This window comes from Acromyrmex echinatior, chromosome 2 (genome assembly GCF_024713525.1).
Source record: "Acromyrmex echinatior isolate Ae372 chromosome 2, ASM2471352v2, whole genome shotgun sequence".
In the NCBI taxonomy this organism is placed as follows: Eukaryota; Metazoa; Arthropoda; class Insecta; order Hymenoptera; family Formicidae; genus Acromyrmex; species Acromyrmex echinatior.
Window position 1 is genome coordinate 105,453 of NC_141853.1, and position 22,737 is coordinate 128,189.

The following is a 22,737-nucleotide window of genomic DNA, read 5'->3' on the forward strand; positions in this document are numbered from 1 at the left end:
CGCGTTGCATCATTGTGACTCCGTGTAGATAAATTATATTCTTCGTTTTTATTTCCAATTATATTTAACTTTATTTTATCGAATATTATCAATTGCTTCGCAATCGTTATTCCGAAAGAATCTATCTTATCAGATGGATGAAAGTAAGACGGTGTAATAAATTTTATCTTTACTCTCTGTTCTCATTCTCGCTCGCGACGGAAAATGTCATTCATCTTAAGTCTGTTGAATCGCGTCAGCGCTTGCGTTTTCCTGACGAGCGCCTGTTTTCGGACGCCTTGGACTTTGAACGCGAATGACGCAAATGTAAGTTAAAAGACAATCTCAGACAGAAATAATGGCGGTGGCGAACACAAGTGCGGTAGGTCAGCGACGTACGAATTTTGAACAAAAACGCAAATACTTCGAAATCAGCTTCGTATCGTTCGAATAACACGAACGAACAACGCGACGATACAATTTTCTTTCGATCATACGTAAGTTTGCAATTGATTCGCATAAGTCACAAAAGTATGCGAGATAGACTTTTTAGAATAAAATTATACTGCTTTTTCGGCCATTCTAAAGATTATACAGTTACGCGGCAAAGTTTCGTGAAGCAATTTCTTCTTACGCAGGGTCTACGATAGATCGTAGATCGTTAGTTATAAATCGTAGAAAATTAACCAATGACAGTCCAATATGAGAAGACTAATCTACTACGATTGGTCAATTTTCTACGACTTAAGATCGTACGACCCAATTGATTTCTACGATTTCTATTGTAAACCCCATAAGTATTAACATTCTTGCGTTTCCTTTGTTTTTAAAAATCGATAGAAATCGTCGTACACAGCTAAAGCTGCAATGATCACGTTGCCTGTGGGCGTTCCTCATCCTCCTATGGTGTACCAGCAAAGGATAATAAGGATTACAATATTTTTCACGTCACGATGCGATACTGGAGAGTAAAATAAACTTCTCGCCATGTATTATCCGCGTGTATTATTTTATTTTGCAATTCGAGAAGACGAGAAATCTCCAGTGAGATCTCTCCGGCGCGGCGCGATGAATTTTCGCCTCTCTTCTCTTTATACTTTCCTTTTCGTAGCTAAAGCTAAAGCGCCAGCGCACAGAGCGTGCTAATAAACTTCGCCCTGCTCTACTCTGCTCCAGTCGGTTTCCTCTTTGCCGCGCCAATCCTTTCCGGGCTCGCCTTTCTTTGTCCGCTTTTGCCGTGTATCCTTACTCGCGTGTTGCACCAGGTCTAGAGCTATCTCTCCCGGCTTGACTCGCGGCGCGGCGCGGCGCGGCGCGGCGCGTTCGCGAGAGTTGCAGTTGCAGTTGCACGCTCGGTGGGGGTACGCAGGCCTTGGGAGAGTTCGCTGCACCTCCCGTCCGTCCGTCTGTTCTGTCCGCGTCCTGCCTCTTCCCTTCTCCCGTCTCTGTCCACCTTCTTTCTTCCTCCTCCCCCTCCTCCCTCTCCTCCTCCTCCTCCTCCTCCACCTCCTTCCTTTCTCCTCATCCTCGCGCTCGTCGACGACGACTACTTCCCCTTTCCAAGTCGCCAACCGAGACGCGCTACATGCAAGCCGCTGCTAACTTAGCACATAGACACACCGACACACGTGGCCGCGAGTATGTGCATATCCGTGTATGAGTGCCGCACGCGAAACTGTGTGTGCACGTCCGTGTCTCCTCGCCTCGCGCGTCTCCTCCTGTCCCTCTTGGAGAAAAAGGAGATACGACACGATCTTTGGGCAGTGCGACTCTCGAAGAGACGATGAATTCCTTGTCGGGAATGTAGAATTAGCGTAATCGTTACTGGCGTTGGCTGGCAGCTTCCTTTGGAAATCTCGAATCGTACGTTGCTGCGGTTTTGTTACAATTTGTAACTATAATAAAGCAATGACTGGACCTACATCGATGATACGCGCGGTCGCGTTCAAGGACAAGCGCGCATGTAAGATTTAACTTTTAGACACGAAACTTTGTGGTGAAAAATAATGCGCGATCGTTTATATGAAATTCAGGGGGAGAATAAGAAACGCGGGATTGAGAGACAGAACCGCTGAAACAGATTTGAACAATTAAATATCGTGCAACCTCCTCGAAGACGAAAGAATGCTGACAACTTTCCACTGGCATCTAAATATTCTAAATTGCCAGTGCGAGTCTTCGCGTCGATGTTTTCGAAGCGAAGAGCCGTTTTGCTTCACTGTTTGCTTATCCGTGCGATTCGATAATCCTCCAGTAGGTAGTAACCTCGAATCGAAAGGCGAGATTCGACGAATAGGGAGAACTAAAGTGCAACCATGTTGCACTGCGTACCGGGTTGCGTTGCGGCTGTGCATGTCGATGGAGCTCTGTGCCAAGCCAAGCCGGGGGTGTACAGTCAAGTCAACGCGGCTAACTCTCTCCGGTAGACACAATAAACGTGTTTCGACGGTATCCACGTTGCGTTTCGCGCTTGCGATCGATACCGACCCGATCGATCCCGCATTCGATAGAAACAGAGCGGACGCCGAAAAAGAGTAATTCGGCAAAGTGAACTAGTCGAGCGAGATCGATGACTTCGATACGTGAACGCGTCGACACGCGCAATAAAAATTCAATCGGGAAATACCCTCTTCGCTTCTACGCCAATTAATGTCGATTAAGAATTATATTTGGGAAGGAAATGAAAGTGGCCGAAATTTCCCGTCTTTATTAATAAATTAAAATCACATGAATAGAAAGCAAATGAAAATGTAATTTTATATATGTGTAACTTATAAATGGAGGGATACGTATATAATTATATTTCATAGAGAAGTCATTATATGAAAAATGGAATGTAAGTTTTAGGATTTCATTGTGAATGTTGGAAATTAAATTCTTGAAATGGAATTATAATTTAAGGAAAAATCTATTAGACTCTAATTAATCTTTGAACAAATTAATTTAATTGAAGGATATTTTCGGATAATAGCTCCCATTTGGAATATATATTTTGGAACGCTTTAACTTTCGATGCGATCGATTTATCGTTTTACTTGCATTTAGTATAATGATCGATTTTAAATAAAGTATAAATAATTGTTCGGTATCGGTATTAAAAATTCTCTCTCTTTTAAAGCATATATATGTTTCTTTTAGACATTAAAGAAATTATTAAACTATGAAATAGCATAGATGGTATATAATATTGCATAACTATTACATATAACAATTCGATACAAATTGAATACGAGATAACGATGATAACGCAACAATATCGATTTCTGCAAGATTATTTCGATCGAAATCAAAAGTAATATTAAAATTTGCAGCTTTGGTCGACAAGAAAAGCTTCGAGTTTAGTTTGATTTCAGAAAATTCACTGTTAAAATAACATGTGTCTTCAAGGTATCCTTCTCTGAGGTATCCCTAGGGGGCTTTCTAACCGAGATGGATCTCGCGCGATGACACGGTCAATCCCGACCGCTAATCAACCGACCGAAGACGAGAATGCAAGAGTACAGCGTAACCGAGCGAAAGAATTGCAAAAGGCATATTTAGCAACATGCACCAAGAAGGTGAAGGAGGAGGAGGCCCTCCGGTCGTTCCGGCCGCGTGCGACCGAGCACATTGTAGACACAATAAAGGGGAACGTTTTAAACAATAACCTCGCGGCCGGACGTGCGTCCGAGGCGTGCGTGCCTGCCTGCTTGCCTGCCTGCCTGCCTGCCTGCCTGCCTGCGTGAATGCTCTCTCTCGTATGTGTTGGTCTCGCTAGAATACGGATCGCGGACCTTGGAAGCCGTTCGTAGCGGATCGAGAGAATCTTTCCGGTTCTCGCGGACGTGAGCTGCGCGAGGGGATTCTTCTTCTTCTTCTTCTTCTCTTACTAACTCTTACTTCGCTCTTCTACCCTTCCTCCTTCTTCTGAATCGTCCCTCTTCCTCCTCCATTGTCGCTTCTCCCTCTTCTACTTCTTCTTCTTCCTCTTCTTCCTCTTCTTCTTCTTCTCCTTCTTCTTCTTCTTCTTCTTCTCCTTCTTCGACGTATGTCCTTGGAAAGTCGCATTCATTGGGACTACTTCACGGTTTCTGGCACCTCCTCGTGACTGTTCGTCGAACACGCGCCACGCTTCGCAAGTCTTATCCATGCAACCACCACCGAGAATTCACGGATTCCTGTGACAATCATCGCGCGTTGACCAAGGACGATGATGATGGACGTGACTGCTTCAATTACATCTAAATTGTGACAATTCACTTATAAAGAGAGTACGCTCTTGTCAGCGAAAACTAGATTTTGCAATGTATCTAGCTTTAGGATTACTATGTGACTGTGATCACGTATTGATATGACACGGAAAGAACGAGATTGCTCAAGTAATTTAGCTAGAAAATTTAGCTAGAGATCTGAAAAGAAGTTTGTTGGATCATCAAAGTGTTTAAAAGAAACTCAAGCATGATGAGATGCTGTGAAAAGTTTTAGCGTTTCTATTGTAATAATCAGTCGAGTGTCTCGCATAGCTATTTTGACGGTACAATAAAATTATTTTCAGATTATTTCTATATTTAGCTAAATTTTTAGATACTTGAGCAACCCCGTCCTTTTCGCGTATTCGATTAAAGTGTCTCAAAATAACTTGACAAAATCCGTTTGCACAAAAATCTGAGAAGAAAATGAATAATCTTTATGTTTACGAAGAAAGGGAAGAGATAACTGTTGTCATAAATGACACTTGCAACCCTACGATGTTTTTTCTTTATATAAAAAGATAGCTGCGGTAGGAAAATTTTCTGGTTATTGGTATGTAGAACACAGTGAGCGATTTCGCCATAACTTTTCTTTTTCTCGCTCGGGGTACTCCGGGCAATTTTCGCAGCGAAAAGGAAGACGAGCGACGCGCGCAAGTGCGCGCCTTGGATGTGCGCACCCTCGTGTCCTTGACAAGTCTCGATCGCGAGAGGAGATTTCTTCGCAAGTTTCTGGCACCTCCGGGCTCACTCTCACTACTACTTCCGATGTTAATCTCGGGATGTTTAAACTTAACAAGGCGTCGATATTTCTTTTAAATCGATTCATAATAAATAAATTCTAGTTAGTAGTCAAGGTAGAAAGATTTTTACGACGATTAATACAAATCGAAATGTTTAACCCGTTAGTCTGTTCAAATTTATTATACAATTACTATAGTTACTATTGTTTGGATCAATATTAAAAAGCTTTGAGCGATAAAAAATAAAAAGATCATCACGGAAAGAAGACTTTATGTTAACAATGAGACAAAGTCAAATATAAGAAAAAAGTTTTTAAACAAGGTTAAAGCAATTAATGTGCATATGAAAATCTGTGTGGATGGTATAAATTAGTATAAAATCGTTGTAGAGAAAATTATAAATTGATCTTTCAATAGTGTTTTCTCGGTGCCGATATCACTCACGGATGAAATAGTCATGGAAGTGCTTCAAATCTTTAATGATCTATAGAGAAATCTTTAACTTACCCTTTTGCTCTGCATCATCAAATGACGAGAGGCAGAAAAAGGACTTGTAGAAGAGGAAATCATCCGCGTCGGGGAGAAACGTGTCGAGGAAAAGTGCGCGTTAGTCTCGGCCTGAATCACCAGTTAATATCTCTTCCTCCTCTCTTTTCACCTTCCCGCAAGAATGGCGAAAAATTAAAGGCGCTTCCATGCCGACGAGGCTAACGAATCACGCAATATTTAGAGAAACTAAACTCTCAGTGCGTCGTTTTCGACGCCTGTTAGTTTTTAATCTCAGAGATAACGATTGTCCTAACCGATTTATCCAATATAAACACTTTTAGTTAATATTAATATTTTTTTGTGTCTCTAGTATTAATTAAATAATCAATAATCAATGAAATTGCATTATTGTTTGTGTATCTAACCTAATCTAATCGAAATTGTGACATTTGAATTTTTAATTCATATTATTGCAATGATTAATGCTCGAATGAATAATTAGATTTTATTTAGAATTTAAAATTAAAAAAAAAAACATTTTAAACTTTTCTAAATATACTTAATAACAATGAGAAACTACAAGTAAATTGTTGTTTTAAAGTAATTTAAGTTGTGGAAATTGCAATTATTTTTTTCAATTTTCCTAATATTTATCGATGAATAATTCACTGATTATTTTGCGTAATCGATGGTTAATATTGCGAGATTCGTTTTGAAAGGTACGCAACCAATTTGTATCGCAGTAGTGAGATTTTTTTTTTTTTTTTTTTCAAATTACATCCTCTCGTGTGTGGCGAGAGTAGCTGCAATTATCGAGAGGCGCGTGCACGTTTTGTGTTAATTCTTTCTGGTAATAAGCCGTTTAATCGAATCGCCACGCCAGATATTAATTAACGGGGCTGCGGAGGAGGTGCGGGTTGACGGACGAGAAAAGAACGAGACGGGATGCACTTTCTTCGGCGGTGCACGCGCACTATTTCGCGGCATCGTTAACTATAATGTAACAAAGTATCTTTCTCCATCGCCATGTGCAATTTACCATCTCATGTCCATGAAAGTCTGTACAGATTTTCTGAAAAATTTCGCGCGACGTCTTGCGGAATTTTAACATTTTTGTATATCAATATTCTATAACTAACAATTTTTTACATGTGAAATAAAAGAGGACTTTAACGAAATGTAGAGAAGTTAAAGTTACGAAAAAATACAAGGAAGAAATTTTAATTTTAAGAGAACTTTGAACTATTAATTATATTTTTTTTTCTATTTTACGTCATCATTAATACGTCACTCAATCGATACGATACTATTACGATACGAGGATAAATAGTAAATAAACGAAAGTTTTCTGCGATTCGAAAACAGTATTATATTATGAGGAAGCTCATCTTCGATATCGGCAAGCGAGACAAGAAGATTGAGATGACAATTGGAAAGGTTGACGGCGCTCGACGTAGAAAGTCGAAGAAAGAGAACGTGACGCTTACATGCAGAAAATTGAACGGCAAGTGATTACCATTTACTACCACGATTGCGATAAATAATTAGTGGATGCGTTACCATGTATGTATATGCGTCTCCGTATGTAATCCATATATAATTATCCTTAGTTGATCGCCAAGAGATTATTGATAAGCAAATAGATCACTAATTATATAATATAAATAATTAAATAAATAAATGAATAAATAAATTAAAGTCATAGTATAGAAGAGAGCATGAAGATAATAAAGATATAAATGAAGAAATTAAAAGTGAAGTGGAATCTGAATTTACATCTATTTAATGGTTATGACTTTTCCATCTTTGAAAAAAAAAAATGAATAGAAAAGTCGATGCGTGCGAGTTATATTTTGAGAAGCAATTACATATTGTTAATTCTATTAGATCTTGTAATTTATATATAAAAATGTTTATTAATTTAGATAAATGAGCAGCGCGAATTATACGTAATTATACGTTAGTTCGTTCGTGAAGAGATTCCAGACAGAAACACATTTACGAACAGATAGTACACCTGTTGCACTAGTTAACTTCGTGGAGAGATATTCTCTTATGTGCCAATTGACCGGAAAGAATTAAACCAGTTGGACCAGCACGCCACAAAGCCTTTTAACACGCAGACCGTCATATCCTTTGTCGTAATTATGGTATGGCGTTATCGCTTCTCGTTGGACGCTTTTTGAGACTGATGAAGATACCGTCGTAAAGTTTTTAGGTCACTCGGTCATATATTACCGAATTAGCTGGCGAAAAATAAATGTGACCATTCTTCCGTGGCGTTTTATTAAAGCCGAGCTTACTATCGGCGAATGTATGACAGATGTTTCATAGCGAAGAGAAATATCATTCGGAGAAATAGTTTTAAATTTTATTATCAATATTTTTAAGCAACATTATGTAATTCTGTTTCGATATGTCTATTGGACAAATGGAAATCTTCTTATTGTAAACGTCGTAAACAGAAAAAGTTATATTATAATTGACCTACTATTAAAAAAAATTGTTTCAAATTATCATTACATTACATCTTGTATATTACTTTTCAAAATAATCTTCAAAATTTAATAGCATCAGATATTTTTGGAGGATTTGAAATAATTACTTATATACATATATTCATGGAAATGTGGAGATAAATGTTAATAAAATATTTTTAATATTTCTTTTTTTTATAAAAAATTATATATCCTCTTTTCTTCTAATCAAATACATATCTAATCGAACACTTTCTTTCGATTAGTCATTTTTATTATTTGTGGAACAATAAACTGTATATACAACTGTTTATACAATAAAAAATGAAAGAAATATAAAATTGCAAACATATAAATAGCAAAATAATATATAGCTTTTATTTATTATTTTAAATTATTCACCTTTTCCATTTTTATCTTGTATTTTTTTAATTATTTTCACACACACACACACACACACACACACACACACAAAATACAATTACAGAGTATAAAAAGTTAGTTGAAACTATAAATAAGAGAATCATGATTTATTATTAAATGAGTCGCATTTGATGAATACGTCGTAACGGATCTAATGACGGATTAGAAATCGCGGTTTTCCTGGATCGGACGTTGTTTCGAGATCGGCGAGAGTTACGAGATTTTCTCTCCCGGGTCGACAACGTAGGCCGTTTTTGCGCTAAAATAACTCGGTGCCGGTCCCCCGTCGACGTGGTGTGGCTCTGCCGGCTGCCCCCTTGCGATGGAACGACAAATCGAGGATAGTAACATCAGGAGGATAGTTTCTACATGCATATGGAACCTTTTAATGCAGATGTCTCCATCTTAGTGCGAGATCTCCATCTTTTGCTTTGCATCACGATAAGTCGTCGCAAATATTTTACTATTTTGAATCTCCGTTGTCAATGATTGCGCAAAATGAAATTTATAAAGTTTTATAATTTACTTACTTTTAAAATGTTGTAAAAATTGTAAATGTTATACGGCTAATAGAAAGATGACATATCACGAATTATAAGATATTTACAATCGTAGCGAATCAAAAACGTCGAAAGGATTTCGACAACGCACTTGGAACTAGCATTCGATCGATCGATCCTTAAAAGCGATTCGTCACAGGCTTTCGCATAAATATGGCATTTAACACACTCGCTACATCGCGCCACGTTGTGCAAGCCGCGATAAAACTTTCAGGCTATTTGTCGTGTCCGGTACGACATGGCTCGATCGATGAGTTCATCCTCTAAGGAAAACGCCGTGACGGCACGATCGTCAACACGCATATCGGAAAATATCACTTGCTCTTTCTCCCTCTCTTTCTCTCCATTGTGGAACAGAATTTCTACTTCTCGGTACGATACAGTGTTTCAGGTTGAACATAATCAAACACATCTAACTTTCTTACGTCAATTGATATTAAACATTCAGAGAAAGTAATACGTATTTATATGTAAGTAGATGTGTTTATATACCGCGATATAAGATTTGGAATCGGTGCATAAATATTTATTTAAAAAAGATTTATTACAATATGTATTTATTTTGAATTAAGTATTATTCGATCAAATAAAAATTAATAATGAAATAAAACTTCCGAAACTTGAAATGAAAAAACAATTACAGTAAGAATTATTATGGCAATAAGTATATAATTTAATAAGATGTATAATTTTGTAGACGTTTTGGCTATATTTTTAGCTATTTTTAACATGTTACAATATAGAGCCTGACGCACAAAAGCTGCAGTCCCTCTGTGAAAATGCCAATCACAGTTTCAAGTATTAAATTAAATTTTTTCTAAAAACTTTTATAAAAAAAAAGGAATTCCTATATTTCAACATGCAGTTGATTGGATTAACAAACTTTTTTGTTTTATACTTCAATGTTAAATTAATATAACAATCGTATATCCATTATAATATTTTAAAATCAACTTTTCTTTTTTAAATTTATTTTAGTATATGCAATTAAAAATTTTTATTTCAGAAAAAAAATTGATCGTTCTGCTTTTTGTTGCTACGGACACTTACTCTTATCAATCGCTAAATTTTTCCCAGGATACAAAATTTTTCTTAAATTCTGAACGAATTATAATGTTACAGAAAAGATGAGATATATTATAAAATTATATCGAAAAATTACTTAAAAGTAAAATCAAATTAAGTATAATTGAAAAAAATTAAATTACATATATGGAAAAATATGATCCTTGCTGCATTTTCATTGCACACACAATTAAATATCTCAATTATTTCCGCAATATTCAAATCTGAATCTGTTACAGAATTATATCGATTTTCTATTCTCCATCTTAAGTTCCGACACATTGATTGTATTATTATCTATTCTTTCTATTTTGAATTCACTTACTTTCATTTAATCGCTGAGTGCGATTTCTTTAATATTCAGTCTTCGACCGAGGCATCTAAATTTTAATGTCATTCATTCGTCTTGTCTGTTATCCTTTTTTCTTTTTGTTCTTTCACAAGAGCTAGATTGCCACTCTGACAAGAACTCGTTTAGATGCCGTGCGACGTCATAGACGGCATCGTGACAAAGAGCAGCGTTCTCGTCAAGGAAATCCTTTTGAGAATGACGCGACGCGTTCTGAGAATCGGGCGCTAGCTTCGTTGTCCTCTGGCTGCGCCTCCGGCAATGGAGCCTCGCTGGCTCCGTCAGGCCAATAATTCGCGGTCTATCGCGATCTATCGAACACCGCCGTGCGCTCTTCCTCGCGCACTGCACTGCAGGATCTAGGCCCGCTGTCTTCCCTGGATAGGAACCTGCGCACGCACGTAAATATACGAGACCTTGGTGTCGCTGGAGAGCGAGAGATGATCGACTGATAAGCGACCGCCGATAATCCGAGCGATTTATATTACACTATCGGCGATGCGCAAAAGTTCGCCCCGCGAGAAACCACGCAGCTGATTTATACGTGCATTCGATAGACTACTACTCTACAGAACGTTCTTATAATTTTATTGATCAAATGTTTACTCCAAGAAATATTTTCTTATGAAAAGTATAAATTTCAAGATTTATATCTTTCCAAGTACAATTATATTGCACGTAAAAATTATTCCAAGAATCTTCGCCGAGGCGATATTTTTCGCAGTAAAATTACTTACAGGTTTCAAGATGCTTGTCAGCATCAGTAGATTGTTAAGATCATTCCAAGATATCTATGGGTCAATATTATTATTGCTTGTTAATTTGTTTTACTACTTGATATTACTACTCGAGTTTCGTTAAGATTGCATTTTAAGATTGAAAATTAAATTCGGGGCGTAATTTGCAGCTTCACCGTTTAGAGCCTTTATTTCCTACTTGTTGTATATTCATATTAGGGTTTCATCTCAATATGTATTTGTTTAATATTCGAAGAATTTATTGACATTGCGAATTCACATGAAACGTGAATATTACAGAGCAGAATTTTCAATCGATGTACTATGACGATGTACAATGGTGAGTCGCAAGAAATTTTAAAGAAGCGATAAAGAAAAAATTTAAAAATAAATAAAAACGTAAGTAAGTGATAGTAAAAGATATTTTTAAAAATGTGAAAATTAATATTATATTAATTTGTTGTGTTTATTCTCATTTTAGCTACACAGTGATATTATAGTAATTAAAAATCACTTTTAAAGCAATAAAATAAAACCTTTAGAATTGCTTGTGCCTCGACTGCATGACTTTTGAATGTCGTGTTAGTAGTATACCTGATAAAAGATATATACGGAAGCGTAATCACCTAATGATATATCTCGACAAATTTCGCCTATTTAATGTGCGGCAAATTGAAAAGGATTTGAAAACGCTGAAACAGAGTGATGTACAATGACGTGACAAAGGCATTCGCGGAAGCTATCGATACCCCGACATCGGACCTAATTAAACTCAATTCGAGGCGCACGCGTCTGTCAACGGGGAAAGGATTATTTTCTGCAATGCTTCGCGCCTACGCTCGGCCGCTTTTTTCCGGCGAACGAAAGCGAGTCGCCGTGACATGGACGGGACTACGGGAGTCCGATCGACCGATCGACCGGGGCGCGGCATTACGAAACGTCACCGCGTCGAAATTCGACTGGCATATCTCCGTTGCACCGCGCCGTGCAGTTTACACGCGGCGCAGTTACAGCGCAGCACCTGTGTTTATTGCGGCCGCGGCCGGTCGGATTGGAAGAGTTCCTTCTCCCGGCGCGGCGCGGCGACCTCGCCACGCACGTTCACCCATACCGCGCTCGCAGCGCTCGCACTCGCATTCCCGTGCTCTCCTCTTCCTGCCGAGGAGTAGCCGCGACGCTACGAGCTGCGAGCTGCGAACTGCGAGCTGCGACGGGCCGCGCTCGCGCTCTCACTCTCCGCGATAGGCGGAAACAATGTCAGGGGCTCGCGCGCGACTGCGAACTTCGAAGTGCGAGCCGGACTGTTGCGGACTTTCTGCCTCTGCGAACGACTACGGCGACTACGCAACGCAATGCAACGCAACGTATCGTTCGCGGGCTACGCGCTGCCTCCATGGAGATGCTTTGCGCGAAAATAGACTGCGCTCGATCACATTTTGGAGGATTTATGCGCCAAGATCAATTTTTTTGTATAAAGCGTGACACTCGTGACGTACAGAGCTCCTTGCAGAGTTTCTCGACCAACTTGAAGTCGGCGAATTTAATCGGACTACATCTTTACAATTTTTTAATTTAAAAAATCTTAGTAACTTAAACTAGGACTTTAGTAATTAACCTTTAAGTATAGATAGGAGTAGAAAATGTACAGAATTTCTCAAATTCTTCGTCTTTATAGTTGTAATTTTTAATAGTGTATGTATGTTACATATATATATATTTAAATTTACATTTATGCCTTTATTATAAAGGAAAATATAAATAATGAACTTTAAGACTTTTGAATAATATTTTTTGTATTTCTTTTCCAGGTTTTTAAGATAATTTATGCGTAGGGTGCGTAATATTTTTAATAAAGTAGATGTACGCGCTTACTAGTAGAAATTAACTAACTAGATATTTATTTTATGATTTATTTTCCGATCAGAATTATATAATATATCTATAATGAATTCATACTCCTACAATATTGCTCCAAATGGAATTATTAGCTTATAAACGATATAATAATATTATTTAGAGCATTTTATTGTAGGAATATAACTTTTCATGATAAATAGACTTTTATGAACCTTTTAAAATTGTTGATACAATACTTAATTTTTACTGCTAATTGTTATCAATTATATTCTAATACAAAAAGAAAGTTTTCAAAATTTGTAACATGTACATATTTCAATACAAAATAATATAGATATATTTTTCCATATGATTACATTTGTACATGTCATTACAATCTCTTATTTTATTCTAATATTTTACGCGCCAGATGTTTTACCTCGTAGAACATAAGCGTCTCCGTTATTAGTCTCACTTGTTTTATTCGAGCTTATTTCGAGATACAAAACTACTCGTATTTTCCGACGTCGACGATCGAAGGTTAATGTCACGCAAGGCACGGGTGCGTCAGCACCCAGCCGAGTTTGTGCGTCCTATCCCAATAGACGGAAAAATAGCTTTCCCTTGCGATGACGATAGAGAACCGAAAGAGTAAACGAGGAAAAAAGGGGAGGGGGAGACAGAGAGAGAGAGAGGCATTTATTATTAGAGGTCGAACCGCGCTGTCGGCGTCGACGTCGGCGTCAGCGTCGGCGTCGGCGTCGACAACGGACAACGCGGGCGTTGCGCAGGGAGGGCGTCACGGGATCTGACATTGCGGTAGGCTACGCATCCACGCATATCCCGCGCAATGTGTCGCGCGCGGCAGACGTCAGACGTATAATGGTATAATATACCATCGCGCCGGCGTATATACATGCGAACGTCGTCGCGCCTCATCGCCGACTGCAGCCGACTGGTGCCTCTTCTTCGTGAGCGTCGAACGGACGAACCGAGCGGCTCCGAAGCTAAACGGCGAAGACGACCGAACGGCGGTACGTTTAGGCGCGAGTGACGTGCGCGGTACGCGAGCGAGACTAGCGAGAGGCCGAGAGGCCGAGAGCCCGAGTTCGGCGGTAGAGTGGAGTGGAGTCGGCTGTCGGAGTGTGAGAGTCTGGAGAGTGAACGAGACTCTGGACTAGCGGGCTACCCCGGTTCCGAGTCAGTCAGTGTGCCACCGGCGACCGTAGCCAGCCACGGTGCAGGCGAACGCGGTTACGTTCCACGGCAGGTCAATCTCTTTCCCTTTCTTCTTTCTTCGTATCATCTTCTCCCCTTTTTCGGGGGAGGGGGAGAGCAACGATAACGGATACGTCAACGACAGAGTCGGAGACAGAGTGATACCGATGCTGATACCGCGTGATAGTAGTAGCACAAGTATCGTTTGCGGATAGTAGTGAAATACGTGGATCAAGCCGACGAATTATCGCCGAGTGAACGAGAGTGAACGATCTCCTCTTTCGCGCGCGACCGTGAAACAATCTTTCTTTTTTTTTTTTTCCTCCTCCAGCCAGTCGACCGTCGAGCTGGCATCAGCTCCGTCGGCTCACGCTGAACGTTCCGCGAGAGAGGTGAGAGTGCTTTGACAGCGAACGGGTTGAGCCCGTTGGAAACGTGCCTCTCTTGATATTTTGATACACGGAAAAGACCGTGGAATTCGGATCTCTTTCCCACCGCGAACATCTAGATCTCCGTCCTATTTCCTTCGCGCGATCTTCAAGTTCACATTCTTCTTTCAAGAATCACTAGCACCAGGCCGCTTTATTGATTGGCACTTTGGGCATTTTTGTGAAGCAAAAACTTTTGTGTCAGATATTAAACCGATTAAGATCCTAGATTCGTTTCCACGTCCGTTTATCTCTGTCGTCCGTCTCTATCTCGGTTCTCCGTTCCCCGGCTCGGAGCTTCTGGTTTCGCCGTCACCACCGCGACGCGATCAAGATAATCCGAACGGTAAGCGGAAGTGTAACGCGCGAAAAGTAAACGCGCCCCGCGCCGGTCATTATCACGCCCGTTTTCCGGTTTTCCGGTTTTCCGATTTTCCGATTTTCCGGGAGTGAGAGGAGTAGAGGACAAACACCTCCTGAGAAAGGAGAAGGTTCGAGGCCCGTTTCGAAGGACATTTGTTGTGCGCGCCTGCGCTGGCAAGCGGGCGGGCGGGCGGGCGGGCGGGGAACTCCCGCCAAGTGCAATGTCGAATTTTTTATAAAATTCGAGACAAGTGCGCCGTTCGGGATTACCGAGCAAGGATAAGGAATGCCGCATCGAGTGTCCTGGTAGTGCGAAGGGTGGAGGTGGTGGAGGATCCGTCGATCGCCGAAGGGATCTCTCGGAAAGCGAGAAGAAGAGGGTGAGAGAAGAGAGAGAGAGAGAGAGAGAGAACGCGCTTGTTCGCGCCGAGCGAGACTGAAAGAGAGCCAGGGTAACCATGCTCGAGGATCAACCGTTGGATTTGAGCGTACGCGTCGGTGATTACGCGGAGCTCAGCAGGGAGGACAAGGACGAGCAGGAACAGCGGGAGCGCGAGCGTAAGGATTTGCCCGTCGACGACTATGGGAACGAGGCGGCCGCACTTAGGCTGCGGGGATGCTTCGCCACCGCGTCCGAGTACAGCCAGGAGCGAGAGGATCGGACTTGCTCCGAAGACTCCGACGACTCTTGCTCCGATAACAATCAACAAACAAAGGACGGCGGTAGCGGCGGCACGAGGTCGCGGTCCAGGCCGCCCGGCACCAAACCCTACAAGAAGAACCTCATGAGACGATACCGTGAGTCAGTTATGATGATCTCGATCGATCTAGACTTGGTCGATAGACTTTTCCCTCTCTCTCTCTTATCATTTATCCAATAAAAGTTTTTCTCATGTGTCTCGATGCTAAGCGTGTTATTTTAGGATTTGGACCAAATATATAATATATTGTTTATTTTTTCCGGAGAAGGAAAAGGGAGAAAGAATGAGAGTAGGACTATTGTTCTCGAAATCTAAAACAGTTTCTAGCTTTCCTCCTTCTAATTTTCCGCAAAGTGTAATATACTTAGGCAAATCAGCTGCTTTGGCTTACTCAGCGAATTGATTTAATAGTCAAGACTATTGTGCAATTATTACCTACAATGATACTTTTACATTTTTAGATTGGACATTTTTCATTATGCATTAACCAGAGAGACTATTTCGACACCTATCTAACGGAAACAATTTTCTCACGTTATCATATAAGAGCAACTCATTCGCAACTCGTGATTATTACAATGTGTCATTTCCGCGATAAGGTAACTAATGATGGCAACTTGACGTATTTTTTATTTGTTCACTTTAAATTAAACAAAAAGCGAAGCTGTTTCCAATAAAAATGGCTATTTGCTTATTAAACGCGTTCTGTATCCTATGAAATAGTTGCCTCTCTTTCTCTCTCTTCCTCTTATCGTATCTCCAATAGCGAATTTGATCAATGTGAAAAGAATTATTGTGTCGCTCGCGTATTTTATTGGCGGCTTTTCGATCGACGTGCTCATGCGAGCGTATGATTCGAGGTGCGCACGCATTCGTCGGGCCAGTGCGTAATTTCGGCCGATAAAAATATTACACAAGCCGAAGGTCGTTCCGTGAAGCGGCGACGACGACTGTAGCAGCGACGAGATATCGTCGACCCGTTTCGCGTAATCTGCTCCGCAATCGTTATCATTCCGCGAGGCTGCTCTTTCCCTCTCTTTTCATTTTTCCTCTAATTCTCTCTCTCTCTCTCTCTCTCTCTCTCATTCTCCCGCGCCTAGATAATACCTTATGACCTGCCCCAACCCCAACGAAATTGAAGCCTCACGTATCGCTTATGTTATAACACATCTCGACTCACATTTGATGAGTTCTTCCTTTGAGATTTATTACTTTTCGGCTCCACCGGATATAGCTGTATAAGCAATTTCGGAAAAACCTCAATCTGTTGTTTCTGAATTTTTTAAGACTTTCTTTAGGTTTTTTATAACAATAAATCCCGCGCTTTTCGTCACGTTTCATCATGTTTCGAAATGTCAGATAGTAAGGAATGTAACAGTAACGAGCAAATGTATATATCTTTATTGATAAAAAAGTGAGATGGCATTTAAAGTAAAAGAAAGTTTGAGTATGCCATATTGAGAGATTTTTCAATCTAATTTCTGATTGCTTACATTTTGAAATTGTTATATTATGCTATAATATTAATGTTATGTTTTATTTTTTTCTACCTCGTATTATATTCTTATTTCATCTCGATTCATTATTAATTTTTGGAAGATAATACACATAAAATAATAGTTTTGTCGTAGATGTTTTTAAAATAAAAATATCTAAGAGGATATATACTTTTTAAGTTTATTTTTCAAAGTCCTGTCTACATCTCTAATTTAAATGGTGAATGTTCTCTCAATGGGATTTGTTATTTTGGGAAGCCCAAAAATGTTACATATTCTTTGAGGAAAAGGAAGAAAATAAAAAGAAGAATACAGCTTGTTTTTAATCATTAATCATTAAGATTCTAACGCTTTATTTGTATTTTACAATAGCGATAATCGAGTTTTCAAGAATAATGAAAAAGAAGTCTTAACATGCTAATATATTGCTCAGCACGTAAAAAGAGAAAAAGCAATTATTTAAATTTATAAAATATTTCAGGTACAGTTTTGCTCTTTTGTATAAAAATGAAAGTTTTATAGAATAAATACTGTGTTCTTTACCTTTTCTAGACCTTTTTTAATCCTTTTCCTGAGAAAGGGTTAAATTCAATGAAAATAACGGCATGAAGTCGTTTAACAATTCAATTTTCCGCTAGTTTTCCGCTAGTTTTCCGCTAGTTTTAGACTTTCGTTTCCTTCCCAAACAAACACACACATACCAATAAACACTGAATATTTCGGAACTTTCATAAATCAGGTAATCTTGATTTAAATAAATTTTTGTATTTAATTAATCCGATAATACTCAGCACACAATTGCTATCGTATGCCGTAATTTAATGTGCTCTTCGATACAATTCATTGCATTTCTATTTAACGGATGTTTTTATCCATATCTTTTTATATATCGCACACTTTTTATATTAACTTTTTTCCCTAAAATGCTTTATTTCTACAGAAATTTTTTACACGTAATTTCGAATCTTAATTAAGTTTTAATATTTTAAACATATCTAACATATTTGTTTGAAATCATAATTAAATACACATATACACATTTTCCATTTCTATCGTTATAATGTATTTCGAATTTGCGATAATTTTTATACTGTAGTGTCTTTCTTAGTTTTGAAAACATATTTTGTAAACACGAAGAGCAAAGGAAATAATAGTTAAAATGTACGACATTTCTCGTTTGTTATTTGTAAATATAATAGCAAAACTCGATTTTGTTGCTGTTAGACCATTATTTCATTTTTGTTCGTTTTTATCGTACAACACATTTTTCAAACTTGTTGATTGGCTATAAAGTTATAGGATAAAAAGTTTTCTCTGCCTTGGGGCCCTATTCTATTTCTTGAAAAGTATACGAAAAATTAGAGAAATGCTACAGTATATGTAACGCATACTATAGGATTTCCCTAGATTTTCGTATACGATATACAGTAAGTCAAGTAAGATCGTGATCGGTCTTAATCAAAGCTAATAAAAGATATCGTCCTAAATCTATCATAAATCCATAGAGGATACCTTTGTCCTTGATGCACTATCAAGGAAGATTCAGTTGTCGTTGAACTTTCTTAAGAGAATCACATTAAGCGCCATGAGTATCAAATACGCATCACGCTATGAAGCTGTGTTCCTCTGCACTCAACCAAAAATGTCACAATTAGCGGCTGCTAAATATATAAAAAAGTCGAAATTATTCATACAGAAGTGGATATAGCGATATAATGTGACAAAAAATGTCGATGATATACCGGAACATGGCTCGATATGCAAAGTGGACAAAAAAGACGATAAAAAAATAGTCTGAAAAATAGTGAGTCTGTTTTCGCAGAATCCTGACTTAACACTGCGTTAAGGACAAGCAAAATTGAAGCAGAAAGGTTTAGACATATCGTACGAAACTATTCAAACCTATCTTAAGGCTAATAACATGAAATGGTGCAACATCACGCTAGTCGACCACGCTCTTACATGACTTACTGTACTTTTCAAGAATAGGAGTCCTGTTCGCACTTTTTGTACGTGGACAAAAATGCACAAATGAAATGTGTGACTTTCCCTTAAAACATCTAGTGTTATGGCCGTATGCTCCCTATTATTTTGAAATAATACCATCACTCGACATTTCTAGCGGCCCGGAATATTTGAAAAAAAAAATCGGACTTAAAATACTCTTCGCGCCGCGTCGTTCGAATAATCAGTTGCATATTCGATCGTTATTATGATACAAAGTTATGGTTATCTTTAAATGCGTCTCGCTCAAGTATAGTCTTGCCTCTCGAAGATATATCCTTCGATTATTGTAATTAAAGCATCGACGCATTTTGCACGTCCAAAATATATGTATCTTTGAATCACGCAACCAAAGTACTGTTTCGTGTAACGCGCGTCAAACGAAATAAATGGCAGATTACTTGTTTATACTATTCTTTGTACATATCAGCTTCTATTAATCTATGTTACATATTTTTTACTAAAATCATTGGCATTACATTATCGATGCTCACATTGACTTCTGATCATGTTACAACGCTCCCAACAATAACAAAAAGTGGAAGCAAGAAAAATAAAATTAATTTCTCAGGGAGCGCTATTTGAAATCATATCTAATTGGATGATGATACATTCAACAGTTTTTTTTTGCAAGAGAATTTGACCTTCACAGAGAATGCAAATTAATCGCACGTTAGTCGAGGTCGTCTCGACAGTTTCCGCGAAAGTCATCATGTACTTCCTGCTCCGGTTAACGAATCCGGGTGAACGAGCGTCCCCTCGATTCGCCGAAATGTAATGGTGTTATCAGATAAAATCGTTATCGCGCGCGTAAAAAGTGTGCGTAGAGGAAGAAAACGCACAAGGGGAGAAGAACGGTTGTAGAAATTATTTTATCGCGCTTCAGCGCGGGGTACTCGAGCGATAAGTCGGCCACGTAATCAGATAAAGTGAAATTACGGATTACCACCCGGTGCGAGTTACGAAAGTGCTCGGCATAACATTGGTATGACTGCTTCGATTTCGAACGGTTAAGGTGTTGCTTATATTTTAATTCCAGTATGTCTATGGTTACTTTATTATAGCTTCTATTTAATCTATTTTATGAATATTTCTAAAAAATTATTTCAATAACGTAATTAATCGTCGTTACTTATTATTGGACTTTTAAAGATGTCATATGCAATTTTAAAATGGATAATATATTATGATTAATTTATAGGATTAACAGTATTGCGAATAATGTCACGTGACATTAATAATTGGGAAGATTATTAAGAATTGTATCGGTTTAACAAATTTTTCTTGAAAATTACCTTTTTAAAATAAATCTTTAAATTTTTTTCAAGATACAGGCGTAATAACTTTTGCTTGTTACTATTTTTTGCATTTTAATATCAACTTATCGGATATGGATGCACGTTAATATCAACTTGCAAAGTTCTTAAGAGATTATCTTAATATACTGATTGACTTTGTGTTTATATCTTTATATATCTTTACTAATATTGCCAGAAATCTGGTAGAATCGATTGTCATACTGTTAAGATATGATTGAAATCACGGACAGTAAGTCCCTGCGACGCGAGGAATTCGATATAGAAGATAAAAGAGGATGAGGACGCGTAATGGCAAACGAGGAAGCGGGAAAGGTAAGGAATAGAACAAGAGGAAAAGACAATTCTAGCTTTTAAATCACTCGAAGTGAATTCGAGTCAGTCATTCTCTCTCTCTCTCTCTCTCTCTCTCTCTCTCTCTCTCTCCCCCTCTCCATCTTTCGGCGCGTCTCTTCCCCTCCCGTCGCGCTTTTCTCTCTTCCTCTCGATCGCGAGAGTGCACGGAGAGAAAGACGGATTACTTCCGGCTGCGCTCCTCTCTCGGAACGTACAAGCTGCGAGAGCGGCTCGGCGAGTTAATCAGGAAATGAAGACGCTTCGATCGCCTCCCAGGGGAAAAGCAGCGTCTGTCGACCGTAGGGTTAATCAGCGACTGCACGGGATTTAGCTCTATCTCTCTCTCTCCCTCATCCCCTTTTTCTCTTAGCAGTCTATGGCAGGAGAAAAAAAAAAGAAAACGAGTCCGGACACGCCCTGAAGATCGCCGGATGATGTCGTTAACCTGATATAGTCTCGAGAATGCTCTGATGATAGACGCCGTTCGTTTGTCGCCTCATTTTGTAAAACGTGATGAGGATATATTGTCTCTCTCTTTTTTACATAATTAACGCAGCCTTTCTGATAATCGACATTTTTTTTGCTTCTTTAATATAATCCCTTCACTACTGTGATCCATTCATTCTAGACAGAGTTTGTATTAAAAAAAATGATTACATCGTGTAACATTTTGCGGGTGATACATGAATATCATTTATTTAAGTCTTCGGAGCTAAAGTTTGTAATAGAGTTACTCCGTCGTCGTTGGGTATCTGTAAGATCCATTAATTTATGTTAATTAAAAGATACTAGTTAATTTGAAGGAACCAAAACGGTATGTCTCGTATAAAAAAAAAGGAAGGACTAAGTTTTAATAAGATTTTCCAAATTTGTTCTACATATGGACCTACTCAATTATAAATCTTAGTTAAAAATGTCAGTTTAATTTTCATTATAACATAAAAAAAATTGAATCGTTTGACATTTTTGACAAAGAAATTTATTGACCATCGAGTGAGTTTATCATCATCTTGAGAAGATTAATATGATAAAATTGATGCTTCTGCGCTATAATAATCATTTATAGAACATTACCCAAACCAAACGTAATACTGAAACAATATCCAATACTCGTTACGACCATATCGGGAATATTATTATTGGAGAACATCCGCACTGTTCGCTACCGACAACTACGGCGAAGACCTGACGGAATGGCCGTCGGCGTTTGTATTTAAATAGCTAATGGTTCGAGGAAGCGCGCGAGCTCATTGTGATTCAGGATATTGGCCCGCCAAGGAAGGAAGGAAGGACTCGCTTCCTGTCTGTATGCACCCTCCTGCGTATACCGCAGCTTGCTCGCTCTCTCCTTCTCCTTTTTGTCTACTCGCGTCTACGAATTCCAGACGCGATGATGGTGTACCGCGCGTCGTATCACTCGTATCGCCAAGAAGAATACGCGATTTCTCTTCGGTCTCCTTCGGCGAATCGACTGTCAGTTTCGGTGCGATTCAAGTATCGCTGCCTCTACAAAACAACGCGTCGCGTCGCTTTGCCGTTTCTAGAAAGGATAAATGTGTCCTATATTCGAGCATTGCGAAACTTTCCTCCGTTCGTGCCGCAAATGACGTACTCTCGCCGGTATTAAATTCACTTCCTGAAGAGAACTAGTATTAAGAAATTAATACTAGTTTGACACACGGCGAATTATATTTACTACTTATTTAGCATTTTGTTATTTAATAATATTAACAATTTTTTTTAATACTTGATATCACATACACTAAGTATTCTTTACATATATTAATAAGGAATATCGCAAAGTGTCAAATTCTTTTATTTTAATGAATTTTGTGTGTATATATAGGTTATTAAATAGCTGAATTTAGTTTTAAAGGTTGAAATCATCTCTCATGTGTAAAGTTTTTTCAGTTTTGTTTTATATTTCAAAAATTTCAAGCTATCAAAAAATGTCTTAAATCCACTTTAGACGATATATAATTCGCGAC

The 22,737-nt window shown here is 38.7% G+C and overlaps 1 protein-coding gene across 4 annotated transcripts in view; it reads left to right on the top strand.

The window, feature by feature from the left end:
• Positions 1-22,737, top strand: part of Eip74EF (Ecdysone-induced protein E74) — a 178,317-nt gene that overhangs the window by 86,732 nt on the left and 68,848 nt on the right. The window contains exon 1 of one of the 4 annotated variants that reach the window (XM_087403297.1): positions 13,975-15,694. The exons of the other annotated variants lie outside the window; for them this stretch is intronic. Within the exon in view, the coding sequence (XP_087259423.1) occupies positions 15,355-15,694 (340 nt within the window). The 5' untranslated portion in view covers positions 13,975-15,354. Of the gene's footprint in view, positions 1-13,974; positions 15,695-22,737 lie in introns of those variants that run through there. 4 annotated transcript variants of the gene reach the window in all.